At 35.7% G+C, this 24,712-nt stretch overlaps 2 protein-coding genes across 5 annotated transcripts in view; one reads left to right on the forward strand and one right to left on the reverse strand.

Annotated features, from left to right (window-relative positions):
- LRRC32 (leucine rich repeat containing 32) overlaps window positions 1–24,712 on the reverse strand; it is a 353,559-nt gene that overhangs the window by 205,958 nt on the left and 122,889 nt on the right. The window lies entirely within an intron of this gene.
- Window positions 1–24,712, forward strand: part of EMSY (EMSY transcriptional repressor, BRCA2 interacting) — an 81,611-nt gene that overhangs the window by 36,750 nt on the left and 20,149 nt on the right. For all 4 annotated transcript variants that reach the window (XM_060160066.1, XM_060160065.1, XM_060160069.1 and 1 more), the window contains 5 exons: window positions 6,874–7,023; window positions 10,062–10,232; window positions 16,201–16,337; window positions 18,805–18,978; window positions 20,925–21,123. In XM_060160066.1, coding sequence (XP_060016049.1) covers window positions 6,874–7,023; window positions 10,062–10,232; window positions 16,201–16,337; window positions 18,805–18,978; window positions 20,925–21,123 — 831 coding nt within the window. The remainder of the gene's footprint in view (window positions 1–6,873; window positions 7,024–10,061; window positions 10,233–16,200; window positions 16,338–18,804; window positions 18,979–20,924; window positions 21,124–24,712) is intronic.

The raw sequence follows: 24,712 nt of genomic DNA on the forward strand, positions 1-24,712 counted from the left end.
AGCAACTTTCAAATGTACAATGCAGTATTGTTAACTATAGTCATCATGCTGTACATTATTATATCCCCAGCACTTATTTATCTCATAACTGGAAGTTTGTACCATTTCACCTCTGCCTCATACCTAGTATGAGGTATGGATAGTAATGCATTGATAGACATAGGGAAATTGGTCTGTAGTTTTCTCTTTGCCTGCAGTCTCTGTCAGGCTTTAGTTTCAATGGTATGTGTGCTTCCAAGAAAGAATTGTAAAGTTTTCCTTTTTAAAACGCTCTGGAACTTTTTCTATTAAAGGACAGCTTTATTGAGATATAATTCACATACCATTCAATTAACTGATTTAAAGTGTACAGTTCAGTGGTAGGTAGTATATTCACAGATATGTGCAACCATCACTACCGTTGATTTTAGAACATTTTCATCAGTTCCAAAAGAAACCCTGTACCATTTAGCTATCACTCCCTACTCACCGTGACAACCTCTCCAGCCCTAAGCAACCACTAATCTACTTTCTGTCTATAGATTTCTATATTCTGGATTTTTATGTGAATGGAATCATATAATATGTGATCTTTTGTGACTGGCTTCTTTTACTTAACAATGTTTAAGGTTCATCCATGAAGTAGCATGTATTAGTACTTCATTCCTCCTTATGGCCAAATAATAATTCACATTTTGTTTATCCACTTGTCCATTGATAACACTTGCTAGTCTGTGACTTTTTGGTTCTAGCCATCCCAGTTTGTGTGAAGTGGTATTTCATTGTGGTTTTTTTTTTTTTTTTTTTTACTCTGCTAGATAATTTTTTTTTTAACATCTTTATTGGGGTATAATTGCTTTACAATGGTGTGTTAGTTTCTGCTTTATAACAAAGTGAATCAGTCATACATAAACATATGTTCCCATATGTCTTCCCTCTCATTGTGGTTTTGATTTGCATTTCTCTGATGACTAATGGTGTTGACCATCTTTTCATATGCTTATTGGCCCTTTATATACCTTTCTTGGAGAAATACCTATTTATATCCTTTGCCACTTTTTAATTGAGTTATTTGTCTTTTTATCATTGAATTGTATGAGTTTTTTTTTTTTTTTTACTATACATATTTTAGATATTAAACCTTTATCAGGTACATGAATTACAAATATTTCCTCCCATTCTGTGGGTTGTCTTTTCACTTTCTTGATGATGTCCTTTGAAACACAAACATGTTTAATTTTGGTAATGTACAGTTTATTTTTTCTTTTGTTGCTTGTGCTTTTGGTATTGTATTTAAGAATCTTTTGCCAAATCCCAGGTTATAAAGATTTATCCTTATTTTTTCCCCTAAGAGATTGATAATTTTGCCTCTTAAATTTAGGTCTTTGATCTATTTTGATTAATTTTGTTAAGGTGTGAAATAAGGATCCCATTTCATTCTTTCATGCATGGCTCTTCAATTGTCCCAATACCATTTGTTAAAAAGACTGTCTTCCCCCCCATTGAATGGTCTCAACACCCTTGTTGAAAATCCACTGAGCACATGTATGACTTTATTTCTGGATTCTCAATTCTGTTCCATTATATGTCTATTTGTATGCTGATTTGATTACATTGATTTACATTGTTTTGATGAGGAAGTGTGAGTATTCCTGTTTTGTTCTTTTTTAAAAGATAGCTTTGGCTATTCTGGGTCCCTTGCAATTCTGTATGAATTTTGGAATCAGCTTGTGAATTTCTACAAAGAAATCAGCCGAGAATCTCATGGGGTTTGCATTGAATCTGTAGATCAATTGAAGAGTATTACCATCTTTATAATGTTAAATCTTCTGATCCATGAACATGGGATGTTTTTGTGTTTATTTAGATCTTTAATTTCTTTCAACGTGTTGAACTGTGTGGTTCTTAGTGTATAAATTTTACACTTCTTTTGTTAATTTATTTCTAAGTATTTTATTTTTGTAGCTGTTGTAAGTGGAACTGTTAACTTCATCTTTTGGATTACTCATTGCTAATGTATAGAGATGCAAGTGATTTTTTGTTGATTTTGTACCTGCAACTTAGCTGAACTCACTTTTTAGTTCTAGTAGTTTATAGTGAATTCCTTAGGATTTTCTATATAAAAGATCAAATCATCTGCAAAGAGAGATAATTTCTGTTACAGTCTGGATGCCTTGTATTTCTTTTTCTTGCCTGATTTCCCTAACTAGAACCTCTGGTAAAATGTTGAATATAGCTGACAAGAGTGGATATCATTGTTTTGTTTCTTGTTCCTTCTATTCATAGAACTTCCTTGAGTGTCTGTTGTAAGGTGGTCTGCTAGCAACAAACTCTCTCCGTTTTTGTTTATCTGGTAAAGACTATTTCATCTGCATTTTTTGAAAGATAGCTTTGCTGGATATCAAATTCTTGGTTGACACGTTTTCTTTGAGCACTTTGAATACGTTATTCTGCTGCCTACTGGTCTCCATTGTTTCCACTGAAAAGTCAGTTGCTAACCTTAATGAAATCCCATTGTAAATGGAAATTGTTGTTCTCTTGATGGTCTCAGGATTTTCTCCTTGTCTTTGACTTTCAGCATTTTTAGTGTGATGTGCCTGTTTGTGGTTCTCTTTATATTTATCTTCTTCAGTGTTTGTCTAGCTTCCTGGATGTGTAAGTTATTGCTTTTCAATAAATATGGAACATTTTCAGCCATTACTTCTTTGAATACTTCTTTTTCTCTTTTCTCTCTGTTCCTTCCTTTTTGTAGTTACATTGCATATGTTGTGCACTTAATGGTGTTCCACATTTCTGTTCATTTTCTTCATTCTTTTTTCTTTCCATTCTTCAGCTTGCATAATCTCTAATTGATCTGTCTTTAAATTTGCTAATTCTTTCTTCTGCCAGTTCAAATCTATTCTTGAGCCCTTCTAGTGAATTTTTTATTTCAGTTATTGTACTTTTCAACTCTGCATTTTCCATTTGGTTCTTTCTTCTAATTTCTATTGCTTAATTAATATTCTCTATTTGATGCAACTTTGTCATCATACCCTCTTTTACTTTTGTAATCATGCTTCCCTCTACTTCTGTGAACGTATGTGTAATGGCTATTTTGAAGTGTTCTTGTTGTTGTTAAGTCTGACATCTGGTTGCTCTCACAGTTTCTGTTGCCTGCTTTTTTTCCACTGTGTGGGTCATACTTTCATGTTTCTTTGCAAGTTTTTGTTGGAAACTGGACATTTTAGATATTTACATTGATATTTTAGATATTAGATATATAGATATTAGACATTATATATTGTAGCTGGGTACTGATCTTCCCCTACCCCCACCCCTGATTTATTATTGTTATTGGCATGGTTCTTTGTTGTTTAGTGACTAGATCAATTATGTTGCTGAAGTTAAGTCTCTGCTGTTGTTCCTCAGGGAGGTACAGCTCTGGGTATGCCCAGTCATTCTGAGGTGACAGTGATATTGGTATGGCTTTTTCCTCTTTTCCTGACCACACCCAGCTGTTAAACTCCACTAACTGATTGCTCTATTTTTTTCAACAATTCCTGGAGCATAAGTTGCTCTGCGAACTCATCCAAATTGTGGCTTCTTTGAAGGAATAATCTCAAAGGTCCATTTTTGATATTTGTTCTGACCATAGGAGCGTTCCTCTCAGCTTCCTTACTATTCAGTTCTGTCCTGCAAACTGGCCTATAGTCTAAAAGGTATCTTAATTAAATCCATGATTCTCCTTCTAGTTGCCTTTCATCACATCCTCCACTGTTTTTGAAACCACCCTTAGGCTTGAACTTCTTCATGCTCTGTTACATATGAAGTCAGTTCCTCTGGGAAGAGGCTAGGAGCTTTATGTTTTAGGACATGTTTCTATCCTCAGGCAGCTCTGGAGCTCTGGGGGTAGGGTCAATGGCAGACTTCTCTCTGAATGATACCCCTGCTCTAGGAGCTGAGCACTCAGTGAAGGCAAGTGTGGGAGGTTGGGCAAGCAGCCTGAGATCCTCTCAGCTTGCTTCCCCTGGTTGGTGGAGCCACACCCTCACAAGCCAGGGCAGTGGTGGTCAGGACCCCAGTATTCTCAGTGGCTCTGTGCCCAAGATAGAGCCTTTGTTCCATGAACTGGGGGCTGGGCAGAAACAGGGAGTACCCACCTATTGACTACAGTTGCCTGGGACTTAAAACAGGTGCCTGGGAACAGAAAGAGATAAGCTGAAGTCCTTCTGCTCCTCAGAAGAAAGCCCGCCAACTGGGAGCTGGGGTAGGAGGAAACCCTGTGTTCTTGACTGCAGCAGTCTGGAGAGCAGTCCTTGCTTCACCTATAGGGAGGGAGGAGGAACAGGTGTTAGTTGAAATGTCATAGATTTCACTGTTCTTAGCAAATATTTCTGTGTTTTCTTTTTTAAAAATTTTTATTTATTTATTTATTTATGTTTGGCTGTGTTGGGTCTTCATATCTGTGCGTGGGCTTTCTCTAGTTGCAGCGAGCGGGGGCCACTCTTCATTGTGGTATGCAGGCCTCTCACTGTCACGGCCTATCTTGTTGCGGAGCACAAGCTCCAGACGCGCAGGCTCAGTAGTTGTGGCTCACGGGCCTAGTTGCTCCACGGCATGTGGGATCCTCCCAGACCAGGGCTCAAACCCACGTCCCCCGCATCGGCAGGCAGACCCTCAACCACTGCGCCACCAGGGAAGCCCTTTGTGTATTCTTGAATAGATGTTTCTTCATTTGGTCTTAGGACCGTTTCCAGAGCTTTTCATTGGTTGTTTTTTTAAATCATTTTTGCCAGTTTCATTGGGTTAGCAGGTTAGCAGAGCTCCTTATGCTCTCTTGTCAGAAATCACTCTCTGGAATGGTTTTTGTTGTTGGTTTATTTTAAGTGGAGATATAATTCACATATAACATTGTATTAGTTTGAGGTGTACAGCATAATGATTTGATATATGCGTATATTATGAAATGATTACCCCAATAAGTTTAATTAATATCCATCACCACATAGTTACATATTTTTTTTCTTGTGATGAGAGGAATGGTTTTAAATACATTGGAGTTATTTTCTTTTTAAAGGACCATAGAATTGTCCTGTGAAACTATCTGGGCCTGCTATGTTGGGGGGAAAGGGGGAGGAGCTCTTAAAATTTTGTTTCAAGGAAACTTGTCTATTTATATATCTTTTTTGAGGTCAATTTTTGATAAATACTGTTTTTCTAGAAAATTATCCATTTGATCCAAATTTTCAACTTGTTTGTGTAGGACTAAGCATAGTGTCTTATGATTTCCTTAATTTTTATCTCTGTGGTTATTTCTTTGGGGGTTTCTTTTTATGTACCTTAAGCATTATTGTAATTCATTAATAGATAATATTAGAAATCATTTTTTTCCCTACAACTTCACAGTTTATGATTTATTGTAATCAGAATTTATTTATACAATAATAATACTTTATTTATTGAACTCTTGCTATGTATTAGGCACTTCACAACTGTGATGTAATTAATCTTCACATAGCCCTAGAAGGTATATACTAATAGTATCTTTATTTTATAAATGAGAAAACTGAGTCATAGAGATTATTAAGTAATTTGCCTAATGATGCCTGGATGTCATAATTTTAACTTCTTTGTTGGCTACAAGTATTTTGAAATTATTTAAGGCTATTAAATAAATAAATTTGTTTGCTTCCTAATGTCTTAACCTAAATCACCATCCAAAAAAGTAATAAAAATTTTAGTTGTCTGTTGAAATGTATTCTATCCCATGAATTATTTCAGTGAAGTTTAGTGGGGAAAAAGTGTTACCAAAAATTTCCTTCCTTGATTAACAATTATTAGTACTTAAATTTGTAGTTAACATGAGAGATTTCTTTTAAATGGACATCTTACATTTGAAAAGGCAGTGTAACATTTATAACATTTAAATTAAAAAGTTGGAAAATGTAAAAACTACCATAACATCACCACCCTAACATTTTAATTTTATTTTTATATACTGCCTTCAAGTTCTTGTCCACATGCATATTTTATGTAGGTGCAATAATAGTGCGTTCTTTACTTTTGACAAAGTGAGCTATTTAAATACTTTTAAAAGAAGTCAGTTTAAAAATAAATGTTCAAAAACAAAATGTTCTTGCTCTTTACAGTCTTAAGAGGTTAGAGAAATCTTTGGTAGAGTTGAGAATATATAAAAGCTACATTAAATTTTTTTATTGGAGTATAATTGCTTCATAATATTGTGTTAGTTTCTGCTATACAACGAAGTGAATCAGCTATATGTATACATATATCCCCTCCCTTTTGGACCTCCTTCCCACCCCTCACCCCCACCCCCCAATCCTGCCCACCTAGGTCATCACAGAGCACCGAGCTGAGCTCCCTGTGCTATACAGCAGGTTCCCACCGGCTATCTATTTTACACATGGTAGTGTATATATGTCAATCCTAATCTCCCAATTCATCCCACCCTCCCCTTCCCACCCTGTGTCCACACGTCCGTTCTCTATGTCTGCATCAGTATTCCTGCCCTGCTTTTATTTTTGACTTCTTATCCTAGTCCTTTCATCCCAAGTATTTGCATGGAACACAGATTGTTTGTAAAAGTTCAGATCAATGGCTAATTTGGTTTCAAAGCTCTTATATGATGTGATCATAGACAAAAGAAAAATTGTTTTTCATTAAAACTTGTTAATAGCTTTTGTGGTATTTTAATTATATTTCTGAATGAGAGAAATTTGGGAAGATAGGAATTTGAGGAATAAAAGTTAAAAGAATATCTTTCATCAGTATGAACAAAAGCCTCTTTTTAGGCAAGACTCAGTAAATGTGTGTAACTGCTGCCCTCTTGGGTTGATACAAAGCACATGTTATTAAAAATAATTTGTACTGAGATTTATCTTTCTTCTTTCAAAGGTGTTAAAATCATCACACAACAAGTTCAACCAAGTAAAATCTTACCCAAACCAGTGACAGCAACTCTGCCCACCAGTAGCAATTCCCCTATTATGGTGGTTAGCAGTAATGGTGCAATTATGACAACTAAACTTGTAACCACTCCTACTGGTAAGTTTTCTTGAGCGTCAGTCCATTCATTCATCATACTTATTGAGTAATTTCTCTGTACTAGCAATACACTTGACATTGGGAATATAGAAATTAATGAGACAGTTCTTCAAAGAGGTCTTTCTTGACTCTTTCCTCCTCCCAACTGAAATTAGCTCTCTGCTATTGTCATGGTCCTCTTCTTTTCCTTTATAACACATACTATAATTTCTAATTACTTAGCTACTTTTTGTCGATTTGTTTAATGTTATTCACCTTATTAGACCATGAGCTCCATGAGGATAAGGGACCTTGTCTGTTTTATTCACCATATATATGTAGAGCTAGTCGGTAAGTAGGTGTTTAGTCAGGATTTGTTGAGTGAATGAAAACACAGTCCCCGCCTGCAAGGATCTCACACTGATGAGGTTGAGAATCTATATAACATTACAGTGTAGTAAGCATTACTCAGACTGAGAAAAGCATAGGATGCCATTTTATCCAGTTATGAGAGCATCCAGGCTATGCCCAAGGAAGTGACAGTATAGAACATTTTAAATAGTACCACCTTTTGTGACCTTGAGCAGTTTACTTTAATTCCTCTCAGTCTTTTCCATTGTCTATTTCAGTGTGATCATAAAGTTATTGTAAGTGTTAAATCAGGTATGGAAAGTCCCCAGCAGAGTGCTCAATAGCTATTACGATTAATTAATGTTAGAATTAGCCAGTACCATTATTTTAAATTTGTATAACTCTTACCAGACTTTTTGAAGAGGGCCAGATTTAGATAATAGAATCTAGAGTGTAAAATGATTCCTTTCTCAAGTTTATAAGCTATCATCTATTGGCCATTATATAAAAGTATGTATAAGCATTACCCTTAATCTCCCTTAGGCTTTAATATCTTCATTCTCAGAGACAAAACAGAGGCTTATGTTAAGCAATATGCACAAGGCCACACAGCCAATAAAAGACAAGACTGGGATTTGAATCCAGATCTGTTTGACTCCCAAAACTGCTTTAAAAAAAAAAAAACTGTGGTAAAATGTAGATAACATGAAATTTACCATTTTCACCATTTTTAAGTGTACAGTTCATTGGCATTAAGTACATTCACATTGTTTTACAACCATTACAACCGTCTAGCTCCAGAACTTTTTTTTTTTTTTTTTTTGCGGCACGTGGGCCTCTCATTGTTGTGGCCTCTCCCGTTGTGGAGCACAGGCTCTGGACGCGCAGGCTCAGCGGCCATGGCTCACGGGCCTAGCCGCTCTGCGGCATGTGGGATCTTCCTGGACCAGGGCACTAACCCGTGTCCCCTACATCGGCAGGCGGACTCTGAACCACTGCGCCACCAGGAAAGCCCGCTCCAGAACTTTTTACATCTTCCCAAACTGAAACTCTGTGCCCATTAAACAATAACTCTGCATTCCCACCTTTCCCCAGTCCCTGGTAACTGCCATTCTAACTTTCTGTCTCTTTGCAAAGCCTATGCTTTAAAAACACTGTTATTCTTGCATTAAATCTATCATTCTTCACCCAAAACTTTTCGCCATTTAGTACAAAGATAGTGTTATGTAGATATGATTCCTCATGTTAGGGAAAGGTAGTGAAAAATAATATTGTGTCTTTGCTTATGTATATATATTAGAATAAGTGTTTCTAATTTTAAAACAAAAGCTTAAGTTGAAATATTTTCCAGCTATAATTAACTAATTCTAACTATGTATCTTCATAGCATAATTATTTTGCACTAGATTTTTTTTCTGATTTAGATGTATGTTTGTAATCAATTTAAAGTAATTCTACTTAATGTTCTTCCACTTCTCCCTTTTTTGGGTAGTGATTATATTTTAAAACGGTAAATACTAACTGAGTAAAACCATTTTTGGGAGGGGGTTGTTGAAATAGTTATCACAGTGACCCCTGAATCTAATTATCATGAAAAAATTTTTTTCAGTTGAAGAATGTGTTTATCTGAGTTATCTTCATTCTCCCCAAAACTAACGGCTCTTAGGAACAGTGTTAGGAATTTAGGAACAGTGCTTAGGAATAGTGTTTCTGAGTTACCAGATTTGTGACAAACTACAACAGGCTTATCTGGTTAATTTTTAATTCCTGTTTGGGGAAAGGAAAAAGTTCTAGAAATAGTGGGGAAGAATGTAAAGTCCTTTGAGAGATATGAAGAAAAATATTCTAATGGGTCAGTTAAGAGGAAATATGTAAATAGTGAACTTTTTAGGCTAAGAAGAAATATTCCTGGTAACTCTTGGCAGCTTCAATTTTAATCTCTAGTAAAATGATGGAATATCTCTTTAAAAGATTGAAATATATTTAGAGGGTAGCAGAGTACAAAACAGTAAAAATTTATAAAATTTTTTTTTTTTTTTTGCGGTACGCGGGCCTCTCACTGCCGGGGCCCCTCCCGCCGCGGAGCACAGGCCCCGGACGCATAGGCCCAGCGGCCACGGCTCACGGGCCCAGCCGCTCCGCGGCATGCGGGATCCTCCCGGACCGGGGCACGAACCCGCGTCCCCTGCATCGGCAGGCGGACCCCCAACCACTGTGCCACCAGGGAAGCCCTAAAAATTTATAAAATTTTAGTCAAACAATATACTGCCTTATTTGCTGAGTGCTGCCGTTGGGTTTGGCACTGAGACGGCATAAAACAGATGCAGAGACCTTGAAATCTATAACAAATATCTAAAATGCTCTGGCAGGAAAGATGATTAAATTTAAGTTTCTTTTGGCATCAAACTAGTGGAAGAAGGGTAATGGAAGAAGGGAACAGACTTGGTTATACTTTTTCTTGGGGTTAGTAATTTGATGCAACACATCACAAAATTTTACATGTAAAATTAATTCAAATTGAGTTGGCTATAGTTCTTGCTATGTGCATTGAAAACTGGCTATAAATTGTTACTTAATGGCTTGACACCTTGAAATTCCATTTTCAAGTTAAAGCAATGTAGATTATGTTGAATTATAGTTAAACTGTATAAATCGTCATTCTTCTAAAAGTTATGACAAGTTTTTCTCTTGGCTTTTCCCTTTTATAGGCACACAGGCAACCTATACTCGGCCAACAGTGAGCCCATCTATAGGTCGGATGGCTGCAACCCCTGGAGCTGCAACCTACGTGAAAACTACCAGTGGTAGCATTATTACAGTAGTACCCAAATCATTAGCTACCTTGGGGGGCAAGATAATTAGCAGTAATATAGTTTCTGGTAGGTATATCTGAAGTACATTAAAGGTATAGGTGACCAATAAGAGGAAAAAACATTTCACTGTTGGAAGGATTCTGTTTGATCGCAGTTTTCTGCTTAGAAATCTAGAGCTTTGTTTTTAGTCCTGATGTTTTAGTGATTAAGTATAGTTTTTTAGTTCTAGTATTAAATCTTCATATGTTAAACTTTTGAGAGTTTTAGAACATTTAGTTGCATTTAATCAGAATGGAAGGATTATGGTTTACATTTGCATAGAGATTTTGCATTTACAAAGTATTGCCCCATTTATCAATTCATACCTCATAACTCTGAAATAGTTGGTATCAGCCCCAGTCTACAGGTACAGACATATTTAAGTTTAGAGGATGAACTTGACCTGTCCAAAACCATACAAGCTAGATAGAGGAAGAACTAGTATTTATTAGTCTAAATATGTTTGAGGGATCATATCTCATAATTTCAATTACTAATGTCACTTTAGCATATTAAAAATAAAAATACTTGAATATTTTTATTTGCTTTTCACCATTTATATTGGCTATTTACTTTTTAAAAATGTTTTACTCAGATAGTGAAGGCTAATATTTATTGGTATTTTGGAACCTTACCTGGTTTTTATTGGCTCATTTATTCCTGCAATATTTGCGTTGTGTATCCTGAACTAGAATGTTAACATGGTATCCATTTTCATTGATTATTATTTTTTAATTAAAATGATGTGAATAATCTCTGACCAAGCAAGCCCTGTGGACTTTAACTGTCTACCATTTTTGTAGACTAGCCATATTTTGTATGCCCCAGGTGAATTGTTCTAACATTTTAAAGTGAAGGGATTGAAGTTCCTGGCAGTAATATGATGGTGCTGATAACTCAAGGAGTGAAAAAAAAAGCAGGGCATGGTATTGGCATAAAGCACTACATTTAAAGCTGGTAAATTTGGCTCTACTTTTTAAGTGTAAGTTTCAATGTTTGCCAAACTGAGGAGGGTGAAATCAGTAGGGAAAGAATCATCATACTCCAGCTTTTAAGAGGATATTTTAAATAACACAGTTAAAACTCAAATTATAATTTATTACCTGACAATATCTTTAAATAGTATAGAGCGCATACTTAAACATTTTTCAAAAAGTTATCATGTTTCTTATTAGTGTATAGCTTTTTATGACCATAAGGGTTTTTCTTTACTTACATATGAATTCTTAATACCATATAGCTTGGAGGAATGTCTACATGTCATAAAGCCTCTGTTTTCAAACCTTACTTATGATTTAGCTGCTTTGTATGAGGTTAGAGCAATACAGGCAAGCACATTGCCCTAGAAGCAAAGAGGCGGTGAGATATATACCCTACACATGTATACACTTCATCCACCTTTGTTTTTAAATATGAAGTAACTCATGGTTAGTCACTATTTCAAGTGTATGGGTGTACAGAGGAAGAGTTCTTAAACTTTTTCAGCACTATAGGATGTACTGGGCTCACAGCTGAAATAGCTTTATTCATTGCATGGAGCTCATTTTGCCTCAACCTTTGCTTCACTATTTGACACTTTAATTCTAAAGAACTTCTCTCATTTCTGACTGCTTTAAACTGATCCTTACGTTACATATCAGTATTCTTTATAAAGATAGTTTTCTTATTTTATAATACTCTTGTTGCTCTGTGATACTGGGATTATCGGTTAGTTTATTAGTAGTTTTCAATCCCTGTCTTTTCACAGTAAACCGGTAAGCCTTGTTGGATGAATTTAGATAGTTTTCTGCCTTCATCCATGATCAGATGCTGGATACTAGAGTCCATGCCCCCACCAACCCACAACCATAAAGAAATGCTTTTCTTAAAATAAACTCAAACACCTGGTTGTAAGCATAGAAGGCTTTAAAAAAATGATATTTTCCCCTTTATTGTGGGGAATTTGGAAAATACAGAAAGGTATACAAAGAAAATTAAAAACCTGTAATTTTCGCCATCTAGAGAAATATGTTAAAATTTAAGTGTATATATTTCTGTTTATTCCTTTTTCTATTTAGATTTTTGTATAAATGTTTTTGTGTATATATGTATATTTTTAAATTTAGATCTAATACTATCAGTTTTAATCTTTTTTCATATAATAATATCATTTTCCCATTCCATTAAATGTATTTTGACACCCCACCCCTGCCCCAGATTAATTACTATACAGTGTTCTCTCATACGATGCACCATGATTTAACTGTTTATTCATTGTTGAATGTTTTAGATTACTTAACAATTTTTTTGTCATAAATAATCCTGTGACAAACATCATTATACATAAATTATTATGTGAAGTTTTTATTTTCTTTGTATAATATCTTGGAAGGCAAGTTCATGCTTTCAAAGTGCTTTCTAGAAAGGTCAAGTTTTTATTAGAATAAGCAATTAAGTGGAAGGCATGACTATTTTTGCAGTTATTTAATTCATGTCTTATGGAATCAAATATTTACTTATATGTGTATATATAGAGAGAACTATTAGATATGTAAGTCTTTTGGAGAGCTTTGTTGAAAAATCATGCCTATTTTATGCAGAAGATGGGTTCCTTCAGAACCCAGAGGTAGAGGTAAACTCATTATCTTGACTCTAAGGACATTATGAGAACCTTTGACAATGGCAGGACTTGATTTTGATTCCCTTGATCTTTAGTACAATGTCCAGGCAAGGCTTGCGTCTATATACTTGTCCATTTGTTCATTCATTTGCTCATTCTTTGAGCAAAGTAACACATAAAACATTATCCAAAAAACCAAGATTGTCAGAGTGATTTAAGAATCTGTGAATAGTAAAATCTGGGCCAATAAATTTGTGTTCTTTAAGCCTACCTACCATAATGCTCAAACTTTTACAGGCATCTTATTTTTGAATAGGAATCTCTGGAATGCGTCAGTATCATGGCCCATGATCCAAATGTGATTCACATTTACTTGCACCCATTGTATCTTGACTCCTTATAAGTAAAGACTATGTATAGGTGAGTTCTCTAATACGCTATGAACTAGATATGTGGTCGGATGCTGTGATACACCGTGATGTACATGAGGTGCATTCTCTGCCCTAAAGAATGCTAAACAGGTGAACTTGTATAGTCTCTTGTAACATGAGAACTATACACTGAATACTGTGAAAACATAGAGGAAGACTTTATTTATTTATTTATTTGTTTATTTTTGGCTGTGTTGGGTCTTTGTTGCTGCGTGTGGGCTTTCTCTAGTTGGGGTGAGCAGGGACTACTCTTCGTTGCAGTGCACGGGCTTCTCATTGCAGTGGCTCCTCTTGTTGTGGAGCGCGGGCTCTAGGCATGTGGGCTTCAGTAGTTGTGGCACATGGGCTCAGTAGTTGTGACTTGTGGGGTCTAGAGCACAGGCTCATTAGTTGTGGTACACGAGCTCAGGTGCTCCGCGGCATGTAGGATCCTCCTGGACCAGGAATTGAACCCATGTCCCCTGCATTGGTAGGCTAATTCTTAACTGCTGTGCCACCAGGGAAGTCCGAGGAAGACTTTTTTTTAAATGAGTAATACTTCTTTCTTCAGTATAATGTAGATGTCACCTGAGATATAGAAACATGCTATTGAAATTTTAAACTTTTATAATTTGATAATTCTAGTCATAAATTGTATTCTTAATTTATTCATAATTGTAATATAATGCTGTACTTGCTTTTCCTTATACTATGCCTTTTTCTTCTGTTTTCTAACATTGCCCCCACCTCCCATTTTGTTAAGCTGGTGAACTTGGTTTGCAACTGTCTCATAAATTGACACACCCGTAATGGAAAGGATTTGACATTTTCATAGTTATAAATATAATTCATTTGTTAAGCAAGTTTTGTCAAAAAAGTGATCCTTGTACTTTGGTATGGAGTTAAATCTTGGTTTACATTTCCTTGAGATAGTTCTTAATGCTTACTTTCTAAGAACACTTTTTTATTAACCAATTATTTGGTGAGGGAGCATTGTCAGAGGCGGCATCATAATCACATATGAGGGACTGGAGTTAATTAAGAGTTAAAGTTGATGTAAGTGGATAAGAGGCAGCTTGGTTTTTGTGGCTCTTAACAGTTCACTATTCAGAGACTGCAGGTAAAGGGAAAAACATTTGTGAAACTGGCCCACGGATAAAAGTGCTTTTTTATGTTACCTGAGCATGTTACCTTGGACTGATGAGGCATTAGATGATGGCAAGTGTATTATAAAGATATTGTAACAAGATGGCCAAAAACTGACATATAACTAGAATATTCTTATTCTTGTGCAATCTTATTTCTAAAACTAGTAAGGAATGCTAAGGTTTCTCAGTAGAAAAGATTAAATTTTAACTTTTATTCTTGAGAGTATATTAATCAGTTGTGTTTTTAATGTGTACCCATTCTGTGCTTAGTCATTTGATAAATGATGTGCAGGCCTATAGCAGAAAAATATGACTTGCCTGTTTTCATAGGCAGAGAAAATTATAGGTGCAGAAGTAGCACTGGGATTGGTGTGCTCAAGGACCAGTGTGGAAACCAGCACATTGAAGGAGAGGTATATATTGGATAATCCTGAAAATTAAGGTCTGATGGAACCTGGAGGGCTAAGCAGAGCAGTTTGGTCTTTGTGTGGTAGGTAATAGGAAGCCATAGTAAAAGGAGTTACTTGTTAAACTAGAGTTTATGGTGTGTATTTTGGAGTAGGAACAAATAAGATCTAATTGGTGGATTTAAGGCCAGATTATAAAGGATTCTGAAACCCAAGACAGGAAGTTGGAACTAAATACAGTGGGGATTTGGAAGGTTTTTGACCAATTTCACATGTTGTTGGTTCTTGATATGGTGAAATGAGGTTTTTTGTTTTTTTAGGATGTTTGCTATGGCAGGATGCATCAGAGCTATTTGAATGATAGAGAAACTTGAAATAGGGAGAAAATATGGGAAGCCGAAAGAGATGTGGGCCTGTCTATTGAGCTGGCATTGATAACATTTTGAAAGAAGACATATGTTGGTGACAAATTTAATTCATTCACATACTCGTTGAATGATTACTTGAGTAATTGCCGTACAGTGTGTGCTAAGCACTGAGGACTCAGTGGCGTGAAAAGATACAGTGTGGAGCCAAGGGGCTTTCATTTTGTTAGAGGGTACAGAGAATGAAGACAAGGCAAGAAGCAAAGATTGACACCAGGATTTCCAACTTGAACAATCAGAAGAATATAGGGTATAAATTTGATAGGTAGATAGATTTGATAGGTGGAAGAGAAGCAGTTTGTGGAAGGATGTGGGGGAGAGGGTAAGATAATAATGTGTTTGGATCAGTAGATATAGATCTACTACATAGATGTTAATGATGGAAAATATAAGTTTATATATATAAGTATATAAATTAGGGTTTCATCCTCTGACTTTTCAGAGTGTTGCAGGTGATGAGTATACGTTTCATCTGACTTGGTCTGTGACTGTGTTTATTTTGTGTTTTTCTTGTCACATAAAAATAAATGACATTTCATCAATTTTCTCTATAGTCTAGTGTTACATGAGAATTTTGATACATATTTACCTCTTTTCTATGTTATTTTTTGAAGAGTTTTCCTATCACACTAGTCACATAGGTAATACCATTGAGTTTGGGAGAAATGTTTGTCATGGAATAGAGCTTCTAATTTGTTTCAGTTAACTAGTCAGGAGAGGAATATTGATGGGGAAGCAGATAGTGATATTTTTAGATTCTGAGTTTGGTGTGTAGGCCCTCAGATTCCAAAAAGATGAATGCTGTAAGAGTCAATTCTTAATATTCTCTCATTCTAGGACAACTTGTAATTTATTATTCCAGGCCTTCATTTTCATCCTCATGACAGCTTTCACGTCATCTAGGGATGACATCAACTACATGTATTAATTGTATACAACATAAACAGAAGTAACCAAATATCACTAGTCCTTAACTCGGGCCTCCTTTTCTCCCCCCTTCTCTAAGGAACGACTACCAAAATCACTACAATCCCAATGACTTCCAAGCCCAATGTGATTGTTGTGCAAAAGACTACAGGAAAAGGAACCACCATTCAAGGCCTCCCGGGCAAAAACGTTGTCACAACATTGCTAAATGCTGGAGTAAGTAAGAGCTTGAACTGCAGACTCAGCAATCCACTAAGGATTTTAAAGACCAGCTATACAAATATTTGTCTAAGGACTTCAGAACCCACAATGGCTAGAATGGCTTGATTTACCCCTGCTGTGATGTAATAACTGTTAAAAAACACCACCTACTGATGACATTTTTTATAGTAATTTCTAAAACATGTTGTTCATAGCTAAGTTGCTTATGACCATGATTTAGATGCTTAGCTTGGTCCAGATGGAAGATTCCACTGGGTTAACTACAGAGGGACTTCTGTCAGAGGACAGTTTATTCCTGCTTTTGGCCAATAGATACCAGTCTAGTATTTCGCCTAGGCTAGGCAAAGAGAAATATTTGGGACTAAGACTAAATTAATGACAATGATTTGTTACTTTCATTTTTACGTCTTTGAGCTAGTGAAAAAAAAATCAAATAAATAACAGATTCATTTATAGTTCTGAAGGCAGTTGTTAAGAGGTTAAGAGATTTGGAGTTAGCCAAACCTAGGCTTTGTCTCTGAGTATCATAATTGTTTGACTTTGGCTAACTTATTCGACTTCTCTCATCCTTAATTTCCTCATTTGTACATTGGGGATGATGATCTCTACCAGTGAATTTGTTGAGTAACTAACTGGTAGCTGTTGAAAGTGCTTAGAACAGTGCCTGGCACATAGGAAGTCCTCAATAATTTTTTTTTCTTACTGTTATTACTCTTTGTACTTAACTATCTAGGTTTGGTAGTGTCCCTACTTTGCTAGAAAAAAAATGCTATACTTCATTGTAGTTGATCTCTAGTAGCTTCCTAGGCATCACAGTCTTTACAATGTTGGTAGGGGTCTAGTATTAGATTTTTTCATCACGTGGGAAAACATAGATTGTTCCTTGCCTTAGTTCACATAGTAAGCCAAAAGTAAAGCCAGGATTAGAATTCAGATTTTCAGAATGCTTTATCTTTTGGTTTGTAATTTCATGGAACTTGATATTAAAAGAGGGGAGTGCCATGTACTCTAGGTCCTATGGTCACATAGATCTAAGAATAGTGTGTGTGAGTACTAGCTGCTATATACATCTAATAGCAACAGTTTGACACAGGAAATGATAGTCAAACAAGCAGATCAGAGTATAAGACCATCAGCTTAACCACATATGTACATGTACCTGTACTCATAACTTGCTTACCTGTGTATGCATAAACACACACACACACACACCAGAAGAGCTTTTTCAAAAAATAGCCTGCTAGTTGGTTTTGATTGGTTTTGAATGGTCTTTAATTATACTTGGACAGGCCCCATTGAGCTACTTAATAGAAGGGCATGCCCACTTGCAAACTAGCAGCTCTTGGCAAATGAACTAGAGCTCTTTCCAGAGATGCTGCTGTGAAGGGTGTACATGTATTAAAATAAGTAATCACATGATTGGCAGACACTCCATGTTTCCCTTAGATAACTGTGGCAGATATTTAAACATGTGAATTTTGTAATCATTTAGCTCTAAATTCACAGAGTGATTACCTTTTTGCCAGCTCACCTGGGTGCTTTGTTTTTACTGGCTGCTAAGTTTAGATGGCCACACATTTAGGTGATGATGACTAAAAAGAAAAACTGATAAGGTGAAAAAATTTCAGATCCTTTACTTTTTATGGATTTTAATTTTTAAAATTTTAATAGTTTAGTAAAATGACTGTATCTGAATTTAATTTAGTTAAGCTCAAGTATTGACTCCATAACTGACCAGAAAATGGTACTTAAGAATAAAGCAGATGAAAATGGTGAAAAGTTAATGGGCTTAAACTATCTAGTTAATAGACTAAAGTGATATTAGTAACATGCTGACGTGGGAGAAGTCCTATGTTTTTTCTTTGTATTTTCCCATGTAACCTCAGAAAGAATGTTAATATCTCTGCTGATTTCATCTTTTGCCCATACTGTTTCACAGAGGCCTTCTGCTATATATCCTTATAATTTCATGTTTGGGGAACTGAGGTAGTTTATTTTGTATGTGAACATTTAGCTATTGGTAAAATGCACAGTAATTTTTTTATTACACATATGTTCATTTCAGATAAACGTCAATAAAGATGAATGTTGGGGGGACAAGACCTATAGTCCCAACACTTAGAGATAACCATTGTTAGCATTTTAGTATATATTCTTCTATAATTTTTGACTCTTATTTTATGTACATATTCTATGAATGAGACAGTATAATAAGTATTCTTACATAAGGTGATTTTTTAAATTCACTCACCAAGAAGTATTTAATGCCTTCATAGGACAGAAGGTTGGTCAGAGGACTTCTGAGATCATTTCAACTAGATCTAAGATTTTTGATCACCTGGAAACATTGTACTTTGTTGCAGAGTTTACAGCCCTTTGCCCATCATCCTGGTAAAACCTTTCTGTGATTTTCAGTGAAAAAATGCATATAAATCTCATATATTTACTGACTTCAATTTAGGGAGAAAAGACTATTCAGACGGTACCAACAGGAGCAAAGCCAGCTATTATCACTGCTACAAGACCCATCACCAAAATGATTGTAACTCAGCCAAAAGGAATAGGTTCCACAGTTCAACCAGCAGCTAAAATCATCCCAACAAAAATTGTTTATGGGCAGCAAGGGAAAACACAGGTATGCTAAGATATGGTGATTTTTCTTGACTCTGGTATATTTCAAATTCCTAGAAAAGATCAGTAATATTTAAAGAATCAGATTATTAAAAGTTATGATTGAATGTGTATAATCATCTGTTTTCAAAATAGTACTTTTCAGTACTTAAAAAAATATACATCTTAAATATTTGTGTCATGTCATGAGCAAAGCTTAGAGAACAGAATCCCCTTGGAGGACTTCCCTGGTGGCGCGGTGGATGAGAATCCGCCTGCCAACGCAGGGGACACGGGTTTGATCCCTGGTCTGGGAAGATCCCACAGGCCGCAGAGCAACTAAGCCCGTGTGCCACAACTACTGAGCCTGCGCTCTAGAGCCCGTGAGCCACAACTACTGAAGCCGGTGCCCCACAATAAGAGAAGCCATTGCAAGTAGAAGCCCACGCACCATAACGAGAGTGGCCTCCACTCGCCACAACTAGAGAAAGCCTGTGCACAACAACGAAGACGCAACACAGCCAAAAAAATAAATAAAATTAAATCTTTGAAAAAAAAAAAAAGAATCCCCTTGGAATAAAATTTGCTGAAGGTATATATTGTTTTTTTGAGAAGAAGATGGTTGAGGGATGATGGTTATTCATAATCTCTCAAAAGTATTTTTTATAAGCTTATATGGCCTTTGAAAGCACTTTGGATATTATAAAATTTGATTTACTTGAAACCTAAATAATGGAGAAGCTGAAGATCCATTCATTTTTCAACAAGTAAACGATAAGGGAGCTTTTCTGGAGATTTGTCTGGGAAACTGAGGCTCAGGATTTAATCCTGTGTTGCTGGGCTACTGTTTATTTTGCAGGTACTTTACTTTTCTGAGAATATCAAAGGAATCGATGTCAGCTTTGGTTGAGAAATGCTATCCTAGAATTTTTGTAAAAGCTACTAATTTACCTATAAACTAATAATTTGCCTTTAGAATCAGTTCCCTCAGTATTATAGCCAAATAGTTTACATATCTAAACAATAAGTTTTGTGATTTTCTAATAAGTTCAAATTGCCTTTAAATTTCAACTGTAACAGTTTCATTTGCTCTATCATCTAAGTCATAACCCATGTTTTCATTCTTGAATTTTTGGAAATGGTGACTTAAAGAGTCTGAAAAGGTTTAGAAACTTATATATGGGAGAAATAAAAAATAATTGTGGTGAAATAATATTTTTATTCCATGTACCCAATTGAAGTTAACTCCCAGAGTCCAGATTTTGAAGTGGAGTGGTTCACTGTGAAACTTTTCTCCCATTTCACTTGTTGTAGTGTCTGTGGTTTTGACCTTTGCCAAGAGTTGATCTATCACATGTTCCTTATCGATTGTAATAGTTGTCTAAATTAGTGTTCCTCTGGGGATTTCTTCAAAGATGACTTAGGTCCTTAGCAATTTTACTTTGTGCAGTTGTGTTAATTAGGAATTTCATTTGGTTGCTAAAGAAAAGAAACCTGAAGAACAGTGGCTTAAACAAATTAGGGTTTTATTTTTATTATGTTGATAAATATTCAGAGGAAGGAAATCCTGGACTGTTATTGTGACTCAAAAATTCCCCTGGGAATCTAGGCTCCTTGTGTCTTTCTGTTCTGCCATCCTTAGTTTGTGACTATCTTTCTACTGTATAGCCTACAGACTGTAAAATGACTCCTGAAGTCATTACAGGCAAGAAAAAACAGGGTCAAAGGCTCTTGTTAGAATCATAGCTGTTGTAATGTAGCATGTACCGCTTGAAATTTTGTATGTGGCCTGCTATAATTTGTTCATAGATTGAATTAGTCTTTGATGAACAGTGCTGTGCCCAAAGTATAATAAATGTACAGAGCACTGTTTTCTGTGTCAGGAAAATATTTGTTTCATCATGACCTAGAAGTTAAGCATTTTTTAAATGCTCTAAATTTATACTGGTTGTATTTTTGCTTGTGTTCTAGGTTCTTATTAAACCTAAACCAGTGACGTTTCAAGCTACAGTTGTTAGTGAACAAACAAGGCAGCTGGTCACAGAAACATTACAGCAAGCATCCAGGGTGGCAGAGGCTGGTAATTCATCTATTCAGGAGGGAAAAGAAGAACCACAGAGTTATACAGATAGTAGTTCCTCTTCTACGGAGTCCTCCCAAAGTTCCCAAGGTAAGATCCATTTTACTTCTGATTTATGTAATTACTGCTGACATAGTGCCCTAGTCCTAAAATAGTTGAATCTAGGGATCTCAAATAAACATGTATGCTTTGACTTGTTAGTTCTTTTGATTTTATTGTCTTTTGTTTGATATGTAATCAGTGAGCTGAAGTTTTGTTTTTGGTAAGGCTTATTACCATTCTTTCCTGCTTGGCATATGTTCATCAAGTAATTGGTAAATTTTAGATGATGATTTTGGCAGGTAGGTATCATCAAACTGGATAGAGCTGTGATTCCTTCTGTTTGCTTTGAGTAAGTAGGAGAAGTATGCAAGAAAGTGAATATACCTTTTGAAATGGTTGTTGCTGAATCTTGAGAAAGGATCAAGGTGGTCAGAGATGGGGCCATAAGTGGGCTGTAAGTGGGTGATCATACATTGCAGTTTGCATGGGACAAGTCTTAGTTTATTTCTGTTCTAGAATAATTATTAATAGCATTCGCTTTCACTCTCAAAAGTGTTCCAGTTTAGTGATAATTATATGGTTGTCCTAATTATAAGGAAGGTGCTATGAAGCCAGACTCCATCATAGGGAAAATCATTATCCTTAGTGCTATTTTAATTATGTTGTTCTAGGAAGTCATTTGAAATAGACTCATGATCATAAGCTTTGAGACTTTCTACAAATCTAGTACCCATGTCTGTCAGTTACCTTAACCACCCATATTGTCAGGTAGTATATTTATACCTGTACTTAGAAGCTCTGATATATCCAAACAAAACTGTTTATCTTCTCTTGATCATTCCTCACTCACTCCATTTCCTCTCCTCACCTCTCCATTATTGTCTCTGGAATGCTTTCTTGGCACCTTCACTTTTCTAATACAGCTTCTTCATATTGTGCAGGAATTATTATTTTAACTCTTCAGTGGAATCTTCCTAGATTAGTCTTACTAATGGTTCACATTGCTGATTATTCCATTAATTCAATTTGACATTTATTTATTAGTTTATATTATGTATTAAACTTCATGAGAAAGCTTCATGAAGGAGGTAGCATTTGAAATGGTCTTTGAAAACTCATCAGTTAAAAATTAAAATGTTGATTTTAACAAACAGACAATATGGCACTCATTTTAGAAAATGGATAATTTTCTTCTGCATATTATCAATAATAGTAATATTTTCTGAATCAATTTGCTAAGATTTAATTTATTATTCTGTATTGATTATGAATCAGTTTATGTCTAGTTATAGTAAGATGATGCTTATTCTCTATTTCTTTTAGACTTACTGATTTGATATGTATAGATTCCATTCTTAGTTTAACTCATCAGATGTTTTTTTCCCTCTTTTATTTTTAAGTCTGTAGTTATTTGAATAATACCAGCCTTTTTTTTCCCTTGAGAAATATTTTCATAGTGGGCCAGTAAAATGTTTAGGTTATGAATTGGTGCTGAAATGGGGACCTGAACAGTAGATGTCTGTGTATACATAATCTCAGGTTATCTTTTGAAATTGCTAGTTTTTTCCCAAGAGAGCTATAAGCCAATCATTACTTCCCTAACATGCCATTTCATTAGTGAGCCTTCAATTTTCATTCTAAGAAAGGGACAAAAATTTGGCTATTTTTGGAACTGATTGAGTGTAAAGTTTTCTGCTCTTTGATCTGTTATTATATATGGCCTCATTTATTTTTGTTGTTTATCTTTCATTGCATATTACTTCTTTTTAAAATATTCTGTAATACAGAAAAAATTCACCATTCAAAGTAGGTATATGTAATATAGTTGCCTATAAAGCCAGTTTTTATAGTCTGCATTTACTCCTCTCACCATATCCTTGTATAGTTCCTTAGTACATTCTCACAAAGACAAGGGACTGGGAATACATATGCTATGATTTAAGAGAAAGGGATAAAGGGCTTTTTTGGGTTTTTTGGGGGTTTTTTTGGCCACACCTCAGGGCATGTGGGATCTTAGCTCCTCGACCAGGGATCAAACCCACGCCCCCTGCCGTGGAAATGCAGAATCTTAACCACTGGACCGCCAGGGAAAGGGATAAAGGTTTTGATCAGTCTAAGACTTATGTTTGGTTTTCAAGGTATAAGAGGGTCATACTTAACGGGGAATAGAAGCACTATATAAGAGTCCATTCTTTCTTTATATCGCTTTTGTAGTTTTTAGTGCACCTCTTTTTAGTAACTTTTAATGTAATTTCAAACTTACAAAAAGTTGCAAGAGGATTAAAAAGAACTCCTGTGGGCTTCCCTGGTGGCGCAGTGGTTGAGAGTCCGCCTGCCAATGCAAGGGACACGGGTTCGTGCCCCGGTCTGGGAGGATCCCACATGCCGCGGAGCGGCTGGGCCCGTGAGCCATGGCCGCTGAGCCTGTGCGTCTGGAGCCTGTGCTCCGCAATGGGAGAGGCCACAACAGTGAGAGGCCCATGTACCGAAAAAAAAAAAAAACTCCTGTGTATATTCTTTACCTAGATTCACCACTTATTTATATTTTGCCCTATTTGCTTTGTTGTTGATTCTCTTTCTGTCCTCCCTGTGTCTATAATTTTTAAATTTTTTAACCATTTGAGAGCAAGTTGTAGATATTATGTCCTTTACCTCTAAATACTTACATTTGTAGGTTTATATTTCTTAAGGGTTAGTCTGTTCATAACTAAAATACAGTTATCAAAATCAAGACATATGAAGTTACAGTTCTGTAATCTACAATCCACTCAAATGTCATCAGCTGTCCAATCATGTTCTTTGAAGTTTTACCACCACCCGCCCCCCCCACCAGTCCACAATCCAAATTAGGATCATGCATTACATTTAGTTGCATTTAATTGTCATGGCTCTTTTTTCCCCTTAAATTTGGATAATCCTCCAGCCTTTCTTTGTGTTTCTTGATCTTGACATTTTTGAAGGAAATAATCAGTTACTTTGTAGAATAGTCTTCAATTTGGTATTGTCTGATGTTTCTTTTCTTTATCATTTGATTCAGCAGGAATTCCACAGATGTGATATATCCTTAGCTTTGTCTTATCAGGAGGCACTGATGTCAGTTTGTCCCAATATTGATGACGTTAATGTCGATCTCTTGGTTAATTAAGATGATGTCTTCCCGTTTTTTTTGCATTATGAAGTTACCATATTTCCCTCTGAGATTAATGGTAATTTATGGGAGATGCTTTGAGACTATATAAATATCATATTCCTCATAAAACATTTATCTACTAGTTTAAGCATCCATTGATAATTTTCTAAAGCCCATTATTTGTTAGATAGTTGGCATTCTACTGTAATAATGAATCAACTTTGCTTGACTTCATATCCTTTTTCTGGTGACTTCCTTTACACAAGTCTTAGAATAAGGATGTCTTTTATGCCAAGGAATTTCTTGATTCTACTTGTGGTTTCGAAACTTTCCCCACCATTCCCCACCCGCAAGGAGGAGCAATTTAGGCCTTATACCTTATTTCTTTCTTCTTTTTTTTTTTATACCTTATTTCTGAACAATCTCCTCACAGTCTAGAATAGAGACCTTCACCTTCACCTTGTTGTGGCACTTTCCTTGATCACCCTAGGAGGGTTCATCACTCCT

This window comes from Lagenorhynchus albirostris, chromosome 9, assembly GCF_949774975.1.
Source record: "Lagenorhynchus albirostris chromosome 9, mLagAlb1.1, whole genome shotgun sequence".
NCBI lineage: Eukaryota > Metazoa > Chordata > Mammalia > Artiodactyla > Delphinidae > Lagenorhynchus > Lagenorhynchus albirostris.